The sequence below is a fragment of the Epinephelus fuscoguttatus genome, linkage group LG6, assembly GCF_011397635.1.
Source record: "Epinephelus fuscoguttatus linkage group LG6, E.fuscoguttatus.final_Chr_v1".
Classification (NCBI taxonomy): domain Eukaryota; kingdom Metazoa; phylum Chordata; class Actinopteri; order Perciformes; family Serranidae; genus Epinephelus; species Epinephelus fuscoguttatus.
In genome coordinates this window covers 17268245-17288040 of record NC_064757.1, presented here as the reverse complement: position 1 = coordinate 17288040, position 19796 = coordinate 17268245, and the positions used below count along the sequence as shown (strand labels likewise).

General features: G+C 42.8%; 3 protein-coding genes across 6 annotated transcripts; 1 reads left to right on the top strand and 2 right to left on the bottom strand.

Moving 5' to 3' along the window:
* Positions 1–12: 12 nt before the first annotated feature.
* On the bottom strand, positions 13–18410 carry polr3d (polymerase (RNA) III (DNA directed) polypeptide D). 3 transcript variants are annotated; one of them, XM_049578974.1, is made up of 9 exons: positions 18283–18410; positions 5743–5905; positions 5608–5651; positions 5360–5514; positions 5115–5239; positions 4868–5027; positions 4493–4740; positions 4259–4411; positions 13–502 (listed from the first exon to the last, which is right to left on the bottom strand). In XM_049578974.1, the coding sequence occupies exons 1-9, from the start codon at positions 18285–18287 to the stop codon at positions 386–388; spliced, it is 1170 nt and encodes a 389-aa protein (XP_049434931.1). In that variant the 5' UTR covers positions 18288–18410; the 3' UTR covers positions 13–385. The 3 variants fall into 3 exon arrangements, with proteins under 3 accessions (XP_049434931.1, XP_049434930.1, XP_049434932.1); XM_049578973.1 differs by lacking the exon at positions 18283–18410 and adding an exon at positions 7546–7715; XM_049578975.1 differs by lacking the exon at positions 18283–18410 and adding an exon at positions 6600–7506.
* Positions 10349–18055, top strand: LOC125890375 (phytanoyl-CoA hydroxylase-interacting protein). 2 transcript variants are annotated; one of them, XM_049578978.1, is made up of 5 exons: positions 10349–10458; positions 12775–12951; positions 15141–15315; positions 15451–15568; positions 16479–18055. In XM_049578978.1, exons 2-5 carry the CDS (start codon positions 12775–12777, stop codon positions 17023–17025), a joined length of 1017 nt encoding a protein of 338 aa, XP_049434935.1. In that variant the 5' UTR covers positions 10349–10458; the 3' UTR covers positions 17026–18055. The 2 variants fall into 2 exon arrangements, with proteins under 2 accessions (XP_049434935.1, XP_049434937.1); XM_049578980.1 differs by lacking the exon at positions 10349–10458 and having other exon boundaries at positions 12531–12951.
* ppp1r3c2b (protein phosphatase 1 regulatory subunit 3C2, duplicate b) lies at positions 18193–19705 on the bottom strand. Its single transcript, XM_049578981.1, has 3 exons — positions 19581–19705; positions 19367–19443; positions 18193–19214 (listed from the first exon to the last, which is right to left on the bottom strand). The coding sequence occupies exons 2-3, from the start codon at positions 19384–19386 to the stop codon at positions 18347–18349; spliced, it is 888 nt and encodes a 295-aa protein (XP_049434938.1). The 5' UTR covers positions 19387–19443; positions 19581–19705; the 3' UTR covers positions 18193–18346.
* Positions 19706–19796: the final 91 nt, after the last annotated feature.

Sequence of the window (19796 nt, the reverse complement as noted above, 5' to 3'; positions counted from 1 at the left end):
CTGACACTGACATATTGGAATAACAAAACTTTTCTTTATTCACACATGTACATCCATTTACAGCCTTGTCAAGTAATCTCAGATGTAGAGAAATGAAAACAGTACTAATATTTGGCACACCATTCAACCTTTGAACCCTGTATTAATATGCCTGTTACACAAGACAAAACTAAAACCTCAGTTATGTTTCATATCTATAGGTAGTGGATTTCAATATGTTATTAATGCCTCTCTGAAAGCACAGAAGCACAATCGGCGGCCACCGTAGTTTTATTTTATGTCAGGTTCCAAAGGGACAGTCCATAGCCAAAGTGAACATCTTGTCAACATCACAACCATCACATGTACACCCAGGAGGCTCAGACCACCGCTGCTCTGACGAGCATCAAACGTTGCTCTCCAGTAGAGCCTCGAAGTCTGGGGAACAAACCATTTTGTGTTTGACATTCCCTAATACACTCAAGTCGCCTGTTCTTCCCTCTGCACCAATAGAGACCAGCTCCTGAAAAAACAGAGGGTGGGGGAGGAGAGAAAAGCATGTCAGAAATGTTATTAACTGAGAGCAAATAAATATTTATTCTATGATGAACAGTGGTGTGTAGAAAGGTACTGAAAGACAAACAGTGTTGCACCGTGGAGAAACAAATACAGTATGAAGACAAATAGGCTTTTCCACTGTCAGTTCTGGCTGCGCCGAATCAACCCATGCCAAGACAATTTGCATTTCCTTTGACAGTGTTAACATGTTGAGTCAGGCCAAGCTGCACCCGAGATGGACCATCTCTTGAGTCGAGCCAAAAGCATGCCAGACCACCCTAAAGCAGGTAGCAGTAATGTCTTGACAACTGCAGCCAACCCTTGACAACTTCCTTCTCCACCTAAAACATGCTGTGTGTTGTAAGACTCAACTCATGTCTATGCAGACCAGAGAGAAAGGCACACTTCAAAGTCTCTGTGTGTTCAGTTCTCTGTACTTTTGTAGCTTCTAATTGAACCACTGTGGTTTGGAGTTTGGTTTCTCTCTTGCATCCATGTTTGTGCTTCAGATATTTGCTTTATTTTACAGTTTCATGTTCCCTCTCAGTCTGGAGTCATGTTAAGTTACTGCTGATGAAAACCCAACATTTCCTTATTTTCCTGCTTCAGTAAAACAAAACTTTTATTACTTTTATTGTGAAGAAATCTACAGGAAATTAAATATGTTTATCACCGATTTAGCAGAACTTTGATAACTGCTTCAATAAAAAAACAAGTCTACTAATACCACAGGGAGGAAGACTTGGTCCGCTTAGCGTTTCCACCGCAAACAGCAATCTTAAATTTGGCCGGGGTTATTGTCACTCACTGCTCCATACAGCACTCACTGTATGTCCTGGCTCTTCACCGGTGACCGGTACTGTCCACAGAACAGGATTACACATTGACATTTGAACAAAAAACAGGCTGCAGTGAGAGTCTCTCTGGATGGGATATTTAAAAATAGCGCATTTTTGTGCATTTAGTCCTTCTAAGGCAAGCTTAGTGTTGCTGGAGCCCACAGGAACGACGCTCCACAATGCTTTTTTTTTTTCCTCAGAGTGAGGATTACAATATATACAGTTCACATAATCCACTCAAATTTAATATATACATATATATATATATATATATATATATATATATATATATATATATATATATATATATATATATATATACAGCCAAAAGTTTGGACACACCTTCTCATTCAATGCGTTTTCTTTATTTTCATGACGATTTACATTGTAGATTCTCACTGAAGGCATCAAAACTATGAATGAACACATGTGGAGTTATGTACTTAACAAAAAAGGTGAAATAACTGAAAACATGTTTTATATTCTAGTTTCTTCAAAATAGCCACCCTTTGCTCTGATTACTGCTTTGCACACTCTTGGCATTCTCTCCATGAGCTTCAAGAGGTAGTCACCTGAAATGGTTTTCCAACAGTCTTGAAGGAGTTCCCAGAGGTGTTTAGCACTTGTTGGCCCCTTTGCCTTCACTCTGCGGTCCAGCTCACCCCAAACCATCTCGATTGGGTTCAGGTCCGTGACTGTGGAGGCCAGGTCATCTGCCGCAGCACTCCATCACTCTCCTTCTTGGTCAAATAGCCCTTACACAGCCTGGAGGTGTGTTTGGGGTCATTGTCCTGTTGAAAAATAAATGATCGTCCAACTAAACGCAAAGCGGATGGGATGGCATGTCGCTGCAGGATGCTGTGGTAGCCATGCTGGTTCAGTGTGCCTTCAATTTTGAATAAATCCCCAACAGTGTCACCAGCAAAACACCCCCACACCATCACACCTCCTCCATGCTTCACAGTGGGAACCAGGCATGTGGGATCCATCCGTTCACCTTTTCTGCGTCTCACAAAGACACGGCGGTTGGAACCAAAGATCTCAAATTTGGACTCATCAGACCAAAGCACAGATTTCCACTGGTCTAATGTCCATTCCTTGTGTTTCTTGGCCCAAACAAATCTCTTCTGCTTGTTGCCTCTCCTTAGCAGTGGTTTCCTAGCAGCTATTTGACCATGAAGGCCTGATTCGCGCAGTCTCCTCTTAACAGTTGTTCTAGAGATGGGTCTGCTGCTAGAACTCTGTGTGGCATTCATCTGGTCTCTGATCTGAGCTGCTGTTAACTTGCGATTTCTGAGGCTGGTGACTTGGATGAACTGATCCTCAGAAGCAGAGGTGACTCTTGGTCTTCCTTTCCTGGGTCGGTCCTCATGTGTGCCAGTTTCGTTGTAGCGCTTGATGGTTTTTGCGACTCCACTTGGGGACACATTTAAAGTTTTTGCAATTTTTCGGACTGACTGACCTTCATTTCTTAAAGTAATGATGGCCACTCGTTTTCTTTAGTTAGCTGATTGGTTCTTGCCATAATATGAATTTTAACAGTTGTCCAATAGGGCTGTCGGCTGTGTATTAACCTGACTTCTGCACAACACAACTGATGGTCCCAACCCCATTGATAAAGCAAGAAATTCCACTAATTAACCCTGATAAGGCACACCTGTGAAGTGGAAACCATTTCAGGTGACTACCTCTTGAAGCTCATGGAGAGAATGCCAAGAGTGTGCAAAGCAGTCATCAGAGCAAAGGGTGGCTATTTTGAAGAAACTAGAATATAAAACATGTTTTCAGTTATTTCACCTTTTTTTGTTAAGTACATAACTCCACATGTGTTCATTCATAGTTTTGATGCCTTCAGTGAGAATCTACAATGTAAATAGTCATGAAAATAAAGAAAACGCATTGAATGAGAAGGTGTGTCCAAACTTTTGGCCTGTACTGTATATATATATATATATATATATACCTTATATATATATCTATAAACACTTGAAGATCCACTCACTACTAGAAGTGTCTGTCATATAAAAAGTAATGGTCAAAGTTGTCACAGTGATGTTTAAGGTATGCTGATGGATTCACGTCATCAACTCATATACACTGAGTAACATTACAAGTTATTCTGGCAACAATTAAATCGTAGGCAACTGGACTTTGATTTTGTCTAGAAGCCGTTTCGCCTCTTATCCAAGACTTATTACAAGTTAGTGAATTAAGTTATTTTTCTCTCTGACTCCAGCTGCTGCGAGAGGCAGCAAAACATCCTTTCATTTTATAGTTACATACTAATAAAACTCTCCATGGTATGACCAGTGGTTACATGAGCCTCAAAACCAGCCACAACTCAGCCCTGAGCAAAGTGACTGTCCGCTACTGACCAAGCAACAGACAGCAGGGTTCACAGCTCCACCTGTTAGTACCAGATCTGTGTGCTAGGGACCCCAACAGAAGGAGGAGAACCATAAATGGTTACGGTACAGAACAGTTCCATTGGTACCATCCACAACTTTTCACAGTGGAAATGGGGAAAAAAGCGTATCAAACTGAACTGTACTGTACTGCTTGTTGGAAACGGAGCTTTTCTGCACCTCTGCAAACAAATTATTTCCAACAGGTAAACATATTTTAACTGCCGTACTGTGTGTGAAAACACTTGCAGCAAAATAACAGGGGACTCTAGCTATGGATCATCCTGCTGGTTATAAACTTTGATTCAAGACAAGACCGATATCAGTAAAAGACACACCTTCAAGCAGGTTGCCTTGTTATAATGGAGACATAAATCCTTGCTGCGCTGGGCTGACATGCCGAGTCAAACAAAGTTAAGCTAAGCCAGCATGTGTAAAACAGAGACAGATAGAGACACATCAATACTACAATCATACCTGAAGGAAAGAGCATGATGCTCCTAGAGACACATCGAGTGTCACATGTCCCAGTATGAGCTGGACCCGGCCAGACTTCCGCACCAGCATCTTTCCTATGAGACCCTCCCGCAGGTCTTTCAGATTGCACATGTTGTCTTCAGCTTCCTCCTCCTATTTAAAATAACAATACCATTTACACACGTGACCTCAATATCATCATGTTTTTAACATGAAAACGACAACTGTATCTACCTGCGACTCTGTTTTCAGGAGCACAGACTGTCCATCCTCTGACTGCACCTCAGTTTTCGTGGGCCTGAGCTCTTTGGTTGGAGGCTGGCCGGGCAGCGTGTCAGGCATCTGCATGAAGAACAGCTCATCCCCTTTGCTCAGGCTCCATCTATGCAGCAGGTCAGGAAGCACTTCAGGCTCAGGGAGAGGAGGGGGCCTGAAAGCTCCCTCTGACTTCTTTATTTCGGTTTCCTCTGGCTCCTGTTTCACTGAAGAGACGATAAAGTGTATTTTGGAAGATTTACTTCCTGCTTTCACAAACTATCATTGGAAATACAAGCTGCTGACATGGAAACTGCTGCTTAGATACAAGAGCTTTTAGTTTTATCTCAGTACCTTCAACTGCGTTTTCCATGGGTTCACTGTCCTCGTCCATCTTCTCGACTTTAACAGCAGCGTTAGAAAATTCTTCTGTGAATCCCCATCCTGATACAGCGAGGGGAAGCTGGACGGGGCAGCTCCTCCGCTCACTCCTCAGGAAGGGATCGTCTATAAACTGAGAAAATGCAATAGAGAAGTTAAATTTAAGGAAAATGCAAAATAAAGCTTCTTAATAAAGATGACTGACAGCCAAGGGACTTACGTTATCTCGCTCCAGCTTGGCAAGAATCTCTTTGGTCTCTTCCTCCGTCTCTCTCTTCTCCTTTTTAATATTGATGATGGGTGAAGGTCCCACACTCGGAGCTTCTTTCTCACTTTCATAGCTTCCTGTGTGTGTGATACAGAGGCACTTGAATCAAGAAACAATTCAGCATGAGTAATATAGAGTGTATAAAAGAAAAAATCACTAGCAGTACAGAGTGAGCGGTCATCAAGCTGAACTCTTACCTCTCTTTTTCATCATCATCTCTGCAGGCCCCTGCTCAAAGATAGAGTGGGACTGGATGGTCTCTTGGCGACCTCGGCCCCTGCCTCTATCTCTCGGGCCACGACCTCGACCTACATCCTTCCTGTCCCTCCTCTGCCCATCCTCAGCTTTTGTCCTGCCATAACAGAAAAACAAATCATTGGCTAACAGTCAAAGAGATAGTTGAATTCATGATTTTTTTTCCATTTGATGTCAGCTGAGGACTTACTCATCTCTGGCTTTTCGACCAATAATGTTGGGTGTGAAGGTTTTCTAAAAATAAAACACAAAAACAGTACTTGCCAGTGCATGTGAACATTTCCCGGACAATGATAATTTCCAGCGGTGAGATACGGCACATTACCTTCTTCACTCCTCCCAGGGTGAGGTCTCTTGATCGCATTGAGGGGAGACGACCAGTAGAGATGGCGGCAGGTGGTCTGCGGCCCATAAGCAGTCCTATACCGCTCCCTCCAGGGGTTGGCACCCGTTGACCGCTGGGGTCACCTGAGCCTGAATCTGCCATCCTAAACCAGACACATGTGGTAAAAAGGATAAAGACCGTATGTATGTGTGACTGATTAATAACATGAATACCAATACAGATATTCTTACTAGAATGATTGTTGTAATGTGGATAAAAGAAGGAACAGAGATACATTGGCTTATTTCTTCCACAGAAGATGGAATGAGGAAGATGATGTGGTTATTTTTGTCTTTGTTGATGTCTTTTCTGAGCAGCTGATGATGCATTTATACAGTCTGATTGTTTTAAGTCATTTCCAATGTTTTTTTATGTGAAGCCTTGATGAGGTTGGTTTAAGAGTGCTATATTTGAGTAACCTACATGTGCTGGCAAGTTAATGTGTTCAGGTTTAACTGAAATACTCTATAACTTGATTGTTGTAAAGTATTTATTATAAACAGTGTTCCTCTGACCTAAAAACAAAGCTAAACTAAAAGCACCCCTGCTCTTTGACCACAGCAATAAAGTCCAGGGACATAAACAACTGACAGTCATTTTAAGAATAAAAGCCAACGACCACGTCACACCTTTTATGTCACGACTTACAATATTTCATGACATTGCATCAACAGTGGCATAAATTCATCAACACGTGGCCAAATTAAAACACGAATACAAGCATACAGCACCAGTATGCTAAACTTGAACGCTCTCAGGAATAACTATTGACTCCACATGCCTCTCTAGATATTTACCTTATGAATCCTCGGATGTCCTAATTAGATATTCAGTCCAAAGTTATAAGAGAAGAGTCATTACAAGTTGTTTTGAGCTAGTGCTGCTTCTGACAATGCATGCCGCACGACGCCATGACACTTCCGCAATGTCATCAGCCTGAGCTCACGCGCATCAAACCTGCGCAGGAAGAGGCGCATACTCAAACACTGTCGTATGGAAAGCTTTTACAGTTTTCTAGCCTGTGGATAATTTCGTTGCTTTGTGGACTATGTGTATGTATATATTACGAGTTTATATAATAAATCAATAATAATATGCTCATTTTGAAACACTGTATTAAGTGCAGTTGGTATATATAAAATATAAGGAGGGAAGGCGTATACACATGGCTCATTGTTCAACACACTGGATAAATTATTATTATTATTATTATTATTATTATTATTATTATTATTATTATTATTATTATTGTCAGTAGTAGTAGCAGTAGTGGTAGTAGTAGTATTAACAACAACAATAATAATAACAATAAATGCAGCACAAAGTGCTTTACAATATGGACATTATAGGAACTGGGTGCTTCTCATGAAAATAGACATAATGGACAAAACTCAGACAACAAAATTCAATTTATAAAAGGACATTTAACAACAGTTAAAAACATGGATTAACTGATTACGCAATTTTCATTTAAAAGTGGTGGTGATTTCAGAACCTATTAATCCAAATCTCAAACATATATAATTTCAGGTATACTACTGGTAACATACTGGGCTAATACATTAAGAGCCTATGCATGGCTTGCGAGCCTGCTATATATAGTATATATTATATAATTGTAGAGTTATAGTAGCCTATGCAATAGGCCAGTATATATGTGTGTGTGTGTGTGTGTGTGTGTGTGTGTGTGTGTGTGCGTGTGTGTGTGTGTACATATACATATTTGAGCTGCTAAGTGAATACCTCAGGCAGCAGAAACCTGAGAATGCATTAGAAGGGGATGAACCATCATGGAAGGACGAGTCCCTGCACGGCATGTACCACAGACAGATTGAAGAGGTGGCCAACGTCAACAAATCGTACCAGTGGCTGGAAAAGGCTGGACTGAGAGACAGCAGAGAAGCACTAATCATGTCAGCACATGAACAGGCACTTAGTGCAAGATCACTAGAAGCAGGGGTCTACCACACCAGACAGGACCCCAGGTGCAGGCTGTGCAAAGATAATCCTGAGGCAGTTCAGCACATAATAGCAGGGTGTAAGATGCAGGCAGGAACAGCATACATGGAACGCCATACCCAAATGACTGGCATAGTGTACAGGAACATCTGCAATGAATGTGGGCTGGAAGTCCCAAGGTCACCATGGAAGACACATCCGAGGGTGGTTGAGAATGACCGAGCTAAGATCCTAGGGGACTTCCAGATCCACGCTGACATACTGGTGCTGGCTGACCAACCAGACATTGTGTTGATGGACAAACAACAGAGGAAGGCAGTGGTGATAGATGTAGCAATCCCAAGTGACAGCAAAATCAGGGAGAAGGAACATCAGAAGCTTGGAAAATACCAGAGGCTGAAAAAGGAGCTAGAGAAGATGTGGGGAGTAAAGGCAACAGTGGTGCCAGTGGTAATCGGGGACTCGGGACTGTGACTCCCAAACTTAGAGAGTGGCTCCAGCAGATTACAGGTACAACATCTGAGGTCTCTGGAGTGCAACATCTAAGATACTGTGCACAACCCTCAAACTCCCAGGCCTCTGGTGGGAGTACTGAGCTTGAGGAAGACACACTATCATCCCCCAGGAGGGGGGTATACACACACATCTGTGACATAGTATTGTGAAAAGAACAGTGGTAGTCCTACAAATAGGCTATGAATGAGCAGAGTAAATTATTTTCACCATATCTGTTTCCCACAGGTTGACACACAGCTTTTCATACTACACAGGCAGAGGCCTTCACTATTGTCTTCTCTGACAGACAACACTGAATCTACATCATTGTGACCATCATGTATCACATAATGTACTAGAGGTGCCAGATGTGGCACCACAAGTGATTTATGAATTATATATAATTGCTAATGTATGTTTTTTAAATGGTATTGTTGTAATGTGATTTTTGCAAATATACACGGAGGTTGGTCAGTGTATACTTGAAAACAAAGACATGAGTGACTCATCCACGTACCCAAATGTTACGTCCTTAAAAATCAAGGCAGCATATTTGTGAAATTTGTCCATAATATGGTATCATAGACTGTATTGGTACACACACAAAAAAATGCAAATATGATACTTAACCTTCTGTAAAGTCAAGTTGTTCTGGAGCCATCCCGCACCTCCCGTAGAAAGAGCAAGAAGAAGAAATAAATCTCAGCTCCGGGCTCTTTCTGACTACTTTGGTGCTCCAGGCCAGACATCCAGTCCAACCTGGTGGTGTCTGGTCCAGCTGATAATGCGTGGACCCTGGGGTCGGTGTCCTGTTATGCAAAGGGTGAGTTGTGATAAATAAATCCACTATTTTTGTTTTTTTTTCAGAAAATTTTAAAATATGCTAATGTTTACACACCATTGAAATACAAGAGATATCGTCCTTTTTAAGGCATCACAAATGGTTTATGTAAATGGCCAGAATTCTCTCCTCAACAGACTCACAGCCAGCCCGCCCTTAACAAACTGGCTATTCCCACCTCTGGAGCTGAGAGGGTCATTTGGACAGAGGCAGACTGTCATGGCATGACTAATGATGGATGATTGCAGTTTAATTACACTCTGAGGGTATCACTTTTCTGCTGCTGGCTGGAAATAAATCAAGCTTTTCAATACTGCACACAGTCTGTAGAATTATGGCAATGTATCTTTGTCATTTTTTAAAAACACAAATACTGTGTGTTTGTGAAAGGACTTGCACTCTCACCATCAGTTTATCCCTTTTGTTATCTGTCTTTATTCTATGCCCATATCCATTGTTTCAGCAGCAGATTATCCATTAATCTGGGAAGGGTCTCTTTAATCTCTACTGAAATCCTAAATTAAGTTGTCCCCATGAGGTTGAACCAGTACAAAAACATCCATCTGAAAATGAAGGGAAATCTGCTTACTCTGGACTTACACAGTGGCATCCCTCGCCTCCGGTTGGGCTGGGGGGAGATGGCCTGTGGAGTTAGTCCATATGGCATAACAGTTGGCACATGTATATTTTTGAGGTCTTGATGGAGCTCTATGTAATTTACTGGGACATCACTCAGCATAATCTCTTTTCAATGCGCAGTGGCCAGTGGAGCATGTAAAAAAGAAAAAGGCTCATATTTTCCCCTCACAGCTCTCATGCCCATACTGACTCCATATCTGCGAGGTGACATTTATGCAAGTGTTCAGTCTATATCAGAGTGTGAGTGTGTGGATTTTGCGCCTCAAGGCAGGCTTACTGGCGCCTGATGTGTTGTGTATGACTGGCTGGCGAAGGGCACAATGCTGACGAGGTTGACTAGAGTGTCTCACCGTGGTCACACTCCAGTTGGAAAATTCTCATTTCTTGCTTCGTTTTGGATTTAATTCATCCTGTGTGGCTGCGTACAGGAGTCAAGTAAACATCATGCTCAAGAGCCCAGAGCGAAAATGAGACTGGGAGGAGGGGGAGTGAGGGAGCGAGGGAGGTGGAGGGGGGAGGTTAGAGTGTTTGTGTGACACAGAGAGTGAGCAAGAAACAGACTGAGAGAGGAGCCTGTGTGTTCGTTTCACCTCCTAATCAGTTTTCCTGGGGGATCTATCATCGACTGCAGCACAGGAGGCAAGTAGAAAGGCAGATAAAGAAGATAGTAGATATCCGCGCGGCTGTAATCTTCTTCCATCTCGAATTTGAGCTTCATACAAGTAAGGAATTCTTCTATCATCAGCCTACTTATAGATGCTTGTAGCACTCAGAAAATAGATCTGTTATATTGTTCTCTCAGTGTATTAAGTTGGAAATATCAAGCAATGTTGCATTTCATCTCTGCATTTCTCTAGTATTAGACATAAAGTCAGATAATACAGTAGTTATGATGTTAATTGCATGTTGATGTGCATGTGTGATGACATTTCTTCACAACTTCAGACATTTATTACATCCCACCGATGCCATTTCACACAATACTGTGGTGATATTTCATACAGCAGCACTCACTGTTTCATGTGATGCCCATTCTCCTAAATGTTAATGCCTGGTTTAATTGTGCAAGTGGGGGGGTGCAGCGCCTCAAACTGTATTAGTCATACAACATCTCTGTTTAACAGCCTGTTTATTGAACTTCACACAATATTGCATCGCGTTTCATTCTGTGCAGCCGCCATTCCAACTCCTTTAGTTTCAAACATGTGCTGAGAAAATTCTGCCTTCTTTTCCTCCCTCCTGTGCAACCATCTAAATGTGTAAAGTATTCTCCTTGGAAGAAAATAAATGACTTTGAAGCACCCGACTTCCTTTCAGTGCCCTGCTCCATATGCATGAATGCAGCAGCTCCTTTCATGATGCTGCCTCGCAGAGATAACAGCCAGATATCAGCTAGTGTAAGAACTGTAACTGAGCAGCCAAAATGTACACACTTCTAATTATGATTTATACTGCGAGTCCCTGATGTAATTACAAGTTAGACCCTGTTGCCTGATTTCAAGCAGTGGGCTACGAGAGCTAGTTCTGCTGCAGAGATAATTGGCTCTCATTTCTTTTTTACAGGCTGATTTATAAATCAGGGCTACGGGGACTGTGTGAATAGTATGGAAACCTGCGTGTGAACTGTGCTCACATGCATTCGATTCCAGAAGCGGAACACACGCAGACACACATATAGGGGTCTTTGATGACTTGTCCCTGTGAGAATCTCCTCTTGCCCCAGTTTCTATCTCGGAAAAAGACACCGTGGTTAGAAAAGAGAACGGCAGCTGGAAAACTGATGCGTGGAAACACACATGCGTGATGCAACAGCTCTCTCCCCCTGGCCCCATCCTGTGAACGAGCTACCGCACAAATTTCACAGTTCACAGGCTTTAATGAGGTTCTGCAGCTTGTCCATCATACTGACTGGAGAACACCTTAACAGACCTCACAGTCAGACAATGACACTACGGCAGGCATCTGTAGGATCACACGGACAGCAAAATGAGCGTGTAACGATTGTACTATAGGGTTATTTTTAGGCACATCTGTGGTTTAGCATATGCTCAGTGTGAGAGTGATTTTAATAAAGAAAACAAGCAATGTGATTTGCTGGTGTTGAGATGCTGGACAGAAATAAGGAGCTTTAGATCAGTAAGCAATGCCAGGGGAGAGGATAATAACACATTTAAGGTGGATGGAAATTACAAGCAAACTGTGGAGAAATAGATGTGTATTAGGGCAAAAGAAGACAAGCCTTGTGCACATGCTGCAGAGACTTGCCATCAGTTTATGAGAGGGATGGTGACAGCTAATCAAACACAGACAAAGGCTGACCAACAGCTTCCCCCTTGGCCCGGCACTCAAGGCTATGTGCAGCAGCCTGGATCGAATCACTGATGGGCAACTAAAGGAAATATGATCATACATCACCTGCTGCTGATACCTACTTAAACCTCCACTATCTCTGCCCAAACAAGTATAAAAGCTGCTGGAAGATTTCCCTCGAGCTGCAAGGAGTTCACTTAGCTCAGCTGTTTTGAAAAGGCGTGCGTTTCAGCCAGGAGGCATTAAGTGTTGAAAAACTTACCTTCAGTTTAAATTGTTGCTGACGGGTGCAGCAGCATTTTTTTTGTGTGTTTGTGACCCCCTTCCTTGAGAATCACAGGAGAAGACCGAGTGAGGCTGCAGATGTGTGGTTGCTGGGAGACTGCTGTAGGTGGATTATGAAATGCACGGGGGAAAGCAGAGGCCAGTCAGTCAGCCAGGAGCATATTGAGTTGTGTAATGATGGGAAATGTCAGCTGAGGGCGAGGAAAGGAGAAAAGAGCAGGACAATGAATAAATAACCCAGACACAGATCCCTAAATGAAAGGTTAATTGGATTCTGTCTGAGGCGAATTTAGATGTGGTCTTTCTGAACTGTTGTACAGTGTCCACTTTGTATCTCTGAGCGACACAATTTAATCTCTCTTAGCAGATGTTCGGCAGTGCTGGTATTACAGCGATTACACTCTGGTCTAACCATCCTCTCTGATCTCTCCGTTTAATGGCAGATGACAGAAATGGACGCCCCTCTCTCCACCCCCTGCAACATCCAGATTTGTGAGGTGACCTGCGACTCCTTCCGCATTATGTGGGACATGACCCCTGAGGACAGTGCCAGAGCCACACACTTCTTCATTGACCTAAGCCGCAAAGAGAGCAGGGACCCCAACCGCTTCAAACACAGGGTCTGACCTCATGTACCTTCCTCTATCCTTCCCCTGGACATACCTATCCACTCTATTCATGTTCATACTGTATTCTAGATTCACATCTATCAATATTCACCATAGCAGTGATGAAGAAGTCCTCCTTCTGTACGCCCTACAGTCTGAATGACACAGGGAAACAAGCATTTTATTGAGGTCTAGTTGGGTTAACAGATGGGTCCAACTGCCTCATTCTGCATTAGTCTGAACACTGAACAGCGGTTGCGCCCTTTCAGTCACTTCCAATACAGGCGAAAAAGGAAAATGAGTGCAGTCAACAGCTTCAGGCCAATGACTCACTTGTACATTGCTTCCTCTTAAAGTGGACTAAACTGACAAATTCATCTGCAGCACAGAACTGTTGAACTCATGTTAACAAATTAGGCACATTTCATACACCACAGACATAAGGCAGCAGTGTAATAGCTTATCTTTTTTAAAATACATGTCAGGGACTATTAATTTTTTTAAAAAAAAAATGAAAGGAGATGCTTTGTAGATCTCTAGCATGTACAATACACATTTCCATGTCACATCTTACTTAATAATTTTTTGGTTTGTTAGTCACTCCCATTTTAGTCCTGACAAAAATACTATTTTACAAATTGCCACAAAATTTTGTACTGACATTCATGTTCCCCAGAGGATTAACCCTTTTGTCTTTGGTGATCTGCTGTCTTTATATTTAGTGCCATCATGAGTGAGCCATCATCAGTTTCAGTGTTTACAATAAGCATACCTGCAGAGCTAATGACAATCCCATTAGCCTCTACTGTGACTTAACATCAGCCCTGTTAGCATTTTTATAGTGAGCATATTAGCATCAGCATTTAGTATATATGGCTTTCAACTCTTACCCTGCATTCTGAATTGCATTGCTTTACTTTCAGTACAATATGTGCTGTAGTTGTATTTTCGCACGGAAAATGTATTCAACTGGGACATAATAGGCTGGTCATGACATTACAGCTTACACTCTGACCCTCTTGCTCATATATCCGTTGCAGTCGCTAGCACGAAATTCAAAGTAAAAAGTAAAAGTATGCGATTCAGAACACAGCAGATCTTGAAGTTATCATGAAATGTTACCTTGGAGATACAACAAACCAGACAGAAATCAACCTCACAATCTGCCGGTTACTTTGCAATTTTACTGTTTACTTTTGCCTGCACCCACTGGATTCTAACAGGCAATACTTTATTCACAGCAGTAAAATTACATTTGCATTTCTACATCAGTGTTATTTTTATAGTTAAGTCCTTTGTTGTTACGGGTTATTTTTAAGATTTATTTTCTGTCAGCTGTCAGTGGGCTGCCAACTGTCATCTGTCGGAGCTCAGTAAATGTGACATATCTTCCACTGTGCAGAGGATTGTGGGTCAGAATAGCCTGTAAAGCCTGCTGGATTGCATACTGCAAAATGTGGCCAGATGCAGTATGGGACATGCTGGTATTTTTGGCATACTGCATTTGACACCGGCTTACTATGTATTGGGACATACATGTACTAAATCTCTTTCTAGCACAGGCTACTAAATAGTATGGATACTGGAACGCACCATTAGTCTTGTTTAAATATTGCTGGGGGAAAGATTTTACCTCTTTCACACTGGTTGAATGCCCCCAAACTAATAACGTTATTGGCATTTCACTGATCAATTTGGTGTCTAAATTTAGCTCCAGTACCTGAAGTGTAACATCTATGATCTGCCGTCATTTCAGATGTAAAATACTGACTGTAATTATGACCTGCAGCTGGCAGTTCAACAGCTCAAAATGTGCTTTTGTGAAGTTAAGGCAGGGGTAGGATTGAGTCAGTTGCTCCTGAATGCAGGATATGTTCTCTCCCTGTGATACACAAAGAGGCACACAAACAAACTTGCATCAGAGATGTTGCCATGGATATATGGGCCTCTGAGCCTTTAGTAATTAGCTGTGCTTCATTAGAGGCTTTGGCCAAAACAAAGCAGCTGATTTGATTAGGTGTATCCTAGTTACAGCAGCATGGTCTTGAAGTGGAATGTCATGCTAATAAGGCAAAGTTTATGGAGGGGAATGGTTGACTTAACATTTACGTTTGTTTTGAAATGTAAATTAAACATGCAGCAGTCTGTTCTAGCTGTGCATCCTGTCCCCGATGTCAGCTCCTTCCTGCTTTGTCCCCCAGGATGTGCCAACCAAGCTGGTGGCCAAAGCTGTGCCTCTGCCCATGGCAGTGAGGGGACACTGGTTCCTCAGCCCGCGGACAGAGTACTGTGTTGCTGTCCAAACTGCTGTCCGACAGCCAGACGGCGACTACCTGGTGTCGGAGTGGAGCCAGGTGGTGGAGTTCTGCACCGGGGGTATGACATACCTGACAGCTACAGTAACACTAATAATGTATTATACTGAGTTTAAAATATAGAAAAAAAAATCTGTCACAGCCCAAGGTAGTTATTAGCATTTTACACAAGGCCTCTTTTGCATCGACTTTGCAGACTATGCTATGGAGCACCTTCAGCAGCTTCTTGACAAGGCCAAGGGCTCTGCAGGGAGGCTGCTGAAATTTTCTGTGTTTTATCGTAACCAACACCCAGACTACTTCGACTATGTCAGGTACATGCTGCATTTATATCTCTGAGTTATATACCCAGCAATTACACACATCATGTTTGTACAGTAGAAAGGAAGCTACAGTGGGCCATTAATTAGCTTGGCTATGTACAAAGACTGAAAACGAGGAAACAGCCATCCTGACCCTTGTCCAGTGATAACGAAGTACGACTATCAGCATCTCTGTAGCACACTGGTTGCCATGCACCTCACAGTGACAAGAAGTCTCCAGGAAGTCACTGCACCTGGCCAAGATCAAGCCCCCAAGAAGGGCACCGAGCTTTGAAGACAATTTTTGTAGTGGCCAAACTTCCAAGCCCCTAATGTGATGCCACTGGGCCCAAAAGGACTTTTTCCCATAGACTTAAATTGTGAAAGACACATCTGTGAGTCAGTGTCACAACCCCCCTGAAATGACTTGTTCTATTGGGATTTGATCCATTCAGTCTGATAACATTCGTAAAGTCTAGAAGAGATGCACAATTAACTGATTTTTATCCCCATTCAAGTTAGCAGAGAGCTAATTTGCTGATCATCCTGGAAATTTCATATGCTGCAGTTTAACATTTTTGGCTTCATGCGCCACTGAGCAACTTTCAGTTATTTCCAGTTCTTTTAATACACCCATGACCAAGACATAGTCTAGCACATTACCCACGCTAAAATGTCCTTACATGTTGGTTTTGCTCTAATTAAACAAAGTTAAGAGGTGCTGGTAGGTGAATTTTATTTGGTCAGAGCCAGGCTACCTGTTTCCAGGCTTTGTGCTAAGCTAACTGCTAGCTGTAGCTTCAGATTTAGTGTACAGACATATGAGAGTGATATAAATTTTCTCATTAAACCTACATCAAGAAAGTGTATTTTCCAAGATGTTAAGAATAATACCTCTTTATGTCTTCATATCTCGGGTCAGGAGGGAATGTGGCGGCCTGATGCGTCCAGCTCTAAAAGACATCAGTGGCAGTCATGGTTCTCCTATCAACGGCAAACTGCAGGGAGTCTTCTTCAGCTGCAACACAGAGTTTGATACAGGCCTCCCTCCCAAAGACTCCCCATACGGCCCCCTGCGTTTCCAGATCCCAGCTGGACGCCTGCTCAACCCCAACATTTCTCTGTACTTTGCAGACTTCTACTGTATGTACACAGCCTACCACTATGTAGTGCTGGTGCTGGCCCCTGTTGGCTCAGAGGGAGATAACTTCTGTCGCACCCGCCTTCCTATGCTGGACTTGGCCTCCAACCCCTTCCTGACATATAATGCCCCCCAGAGACCGGAGGAGGAGCCTCTGTACTGCCATGCCAGCGACGTCATCCTTGAGGTGCTTTTCACGGATCCGGTTCCTTTGGATCAGGGCAGTGTGGAGCAGATCAGCGGGCACCACCAGCTTATGAGTCTGACTACTGCAAACGCCAAAAAAGACCCCAGCTGCAAAGTGTGCAACATCAGTGTGGGACGCTGAGGGAGGTGTAGGACAAACCTGATTGTGTGAGCCTGCAATACTGAAAGCCACAGCGTTGCACAAGGCAAAACAGTTGAGACCATCACGTGTAGGTCAGAAAACAGTGGAAACAGCCCACCTCTCGGGGTGCGTGCATGCTGCTGCCCCTCTTCCCTCCTGCCTGGACTAGAATAGTGAGTATTATATAGAAGACTTTTACAATGTGTTTCGCAGAGCTTCATCATGATCACAGCTGGAAACACAGTTCATCCATGACTGCTGAACAAAACATAATTGAAGACATGATAAGCTTTAGAAGGCTGGAAAATATCTGTGCTCCTTATTTATTGAGAGTCGCCTGTGCTCTCCTGTACTTTTGTGGCATTTTATGAAAATCTTTTTCGTCTGTCTAATTTACATTTTTTCCCTGAAGATGTGTTTGATTTAATTTTTGTTATGCTGTACTACTAGTCTGATGTGATTTATCTTCAAGAAACTTGTGTTTGAAACAACCTTAAAGTAAAAACGCTAGAAGAATGCCCTTTTTAAAACATTGGAGGTCATAACAAATATTTTCCTAATTCTACTTGCAATGTTCTCTCTTTTAAGTCACTGCCACATTCTTTGTCTTAAAAAAGACTTACTACTGCCAAATGTCTCATATTAATTATTATTTTAGCTTAAACTCTAGTTTTCAGCATCCCTGCCAAATGCTCCAATGCTTCTTAAAAAAAAACTCATTGTAGAGTTATGATTTGGAAATTGTGTAAATGTTGCACAGCAGACTTTTACTGCTGAAAAATATGGTGCAATGTGACAATGAAAGCAGAGCCATTCTGTGCTGGGGCTTTAGGAGGAAAGTAATAGGGAAGATAGGATCCCAAAGTTCCCTGCAATCAGTCTCTGACAGCAAGCCCCAGCTCTATAAACAGGGCTGAGCTAAGATTAGCTTCTCTCTTGCTATGGGGTTTCTGTTTGTCCCTGCCCAGTAATCTCTGACCTATATGGCAATCCCAGAAATGCCCAAAGTGAAAGGGATCCCATCCCTGGTGCACAACAGTAACGCATGCACTGGTAAGTGGCCAATATGTAGGACATGACAAAAGAGCATGCAGTGAAAATAAAAGGCTCACTCCTTTAAAACTGAATGTGAAAGAAAACTGGAAAAGAAAAGTCAATGGAACGACCTGTTTTAAAGACTTTTTTATACAAAGCACTTACTAAGTCTAAAAAATGATGAAAATGAATTCAAATGTAATAAAAAAAAAAAATATCCACCTCATCTTTCCCCTTGACCGCTGTTTTATGTCTGTAAATCTGGATCATTTCCAGCTTGAGTAAGTCATGCCCTTTCACTTGGATTCTTCCCGCGACAGAGGTGTGAGCTCACACACACAGCAATGCTGTAATTCTGTCCGCTGTTATTGTCCCAAAACGGCTCGCTGTGCCCTCCTGGTAAATAACTTAAACAGAATTCTATCTTCCTTTTGGCATCTAGGACTTTAGGAATGGCTACTTCAAATTCAAAGATATCTGTCTGAGGCCCTCCGAAGCGTTTCTGCACGTACGTACAGGGCAAGTCTCTGTAACTCTGCCACGAGTCAAAGGTGATACGTATACGCACATCCTTCTGGAAACTGATGTTCCTGACTCGGACGGTACCTTGGACGATCTGTTCTGTAAGGCTGCAGTTCTCCAGGGTAACCATGCTCTCTGCCAGCTTGGCACGAAAGGCCTGGAAATCTGCAGAAGGCTGCGGGAAGCCCAGTTTGAGGCTCGTTCCTGGGCAGCAGGTGCTGACGGTGCAGCTGTAGCCATCCTCTGTCATGCTTCCCAATCCCTGCAGCGATGGCAGGAGGTCAAGGTCAGGCTGCTCCTCTTCGTCAGAAAACACCCGCACGGCTGTTAGGGACAATCCGCACGAGTCAGCGAAAATCACACGTTTGTTCTTGATTGGGAGCAAAACATCATCATCATCGTCCCAGTCGTCCAAGGAAGATGGGAAGGGGTTGGTCAGATAGGCTCGGCTCAAGACGTCAGAGGATAGCTGATCTGAAATTGAGGGGCGGATGCAAGGGCGCAGGGGCTTCAGGATGGGAACCCAAACATGAGGACAGAGCTGTTTACTTTGGTTCAAGCACAGTCTGACAGCAATCTCCGCAAGTCCAGCTGAGTGGGCCATGGACCCGAGGCCGACCATGGGCAGGACACTGGCAAGAGACAAACAGTGATTTAACCTCTGCATATACTGTAACTGTGCTGTTGATGATGTGCATTAAGATATGTATCACAAGATTACATTGATATAATAACTACAATTAAGCTTCACACACCAGAATCACGACACACTTAGTTATCTTACGTTGTACTGGACACCTCCATACTGATAGTCTGGTGTTGAATGATGGGAATATTATCCTCAGTGGTCTGGTTGGAACTCTGGAGAACAGAAAAAATTTCAGTGTTACCAACAGATGGCCCTTTGTTAAAGATTGCAAAATCATGGGTTACACTTCACACATCTTTTTTTCTGTGTGCACTTCTGCAAATATTATTGAAAAAAAAATCTTACTTACAAACTGCCAAGAGCAGCACGTTGTTGCCTGTAGTGTCAGTCATTCCTTTACCCGCGGGGGAATCCTGCACAGGACCCTATTTATACTACCTCGGTTATTATGTCACGTTGTATGCCCCGCCCTCTCCACTCTCCTGACCAATCAGCTTATTATTGTGGTTTTGTGCTTAAAGGCTTGCCTATGGTACAGATTTCAAAATCATTTACAGCAACATTT

Bases quoted from the DNA above. Each gene is read 5' to 3' on its own strand.
- polr3d (XM_049578973.1), bottom strand. From the start codon at position 7,715: ATGATTAGTGCTTCTCTGCTGTCTCTCAGTCCAGCCTTTTCCAGCCAC. The intron at 5,652-5,742 runs GTAATGTGCCGT...TTTTATTTTTAG, and splicing joins CCCTGGGAGGAGTGAAGAAG to AAAACCTTCACACCCAACAT. The intron at 503-4,258 runs GTATGATTGTAG...CTGTTTTTTCAG, and splicing joins CATCATGCTCTTTCCTTCAG to GAGCTGGTCTCTATTGGTGC.
- LOC125890375 (XM_049578978.1), top strand. From the start codon at position 12,775: ATGACAGAAATGGACGCCCCTCTCTCCACCCCCTGCAACATCCAGATT. The intron at 12,952-15,140 runs GTCTGACCTCAT...TTTGTCCCCCAG, and splicing joins CCAACCGCTTCAAACACAGG to GATGTGCCAACCAAGCTGGT. The intron at 15,569-16,478 runs GTACATGCTGCA...ATCTCGGGTCAG, and splicing joins GACTACTTCGACTATGTCAG to GAGGGAATGTGGCGGCCTGA.
- ppp1r3c2b (XM_049578981.1), bottom strand. From the start codon at position 19,386: ATGGAGGTGTCCAGTACAAC. The intron at 19,215-19,366 runs GTAAGATAACTA...GTCTCTTGCCAG, and splicing joins ATGGAGGTGTCCAGTACAAC to TGTCCTGCCCATGGTCGGCC.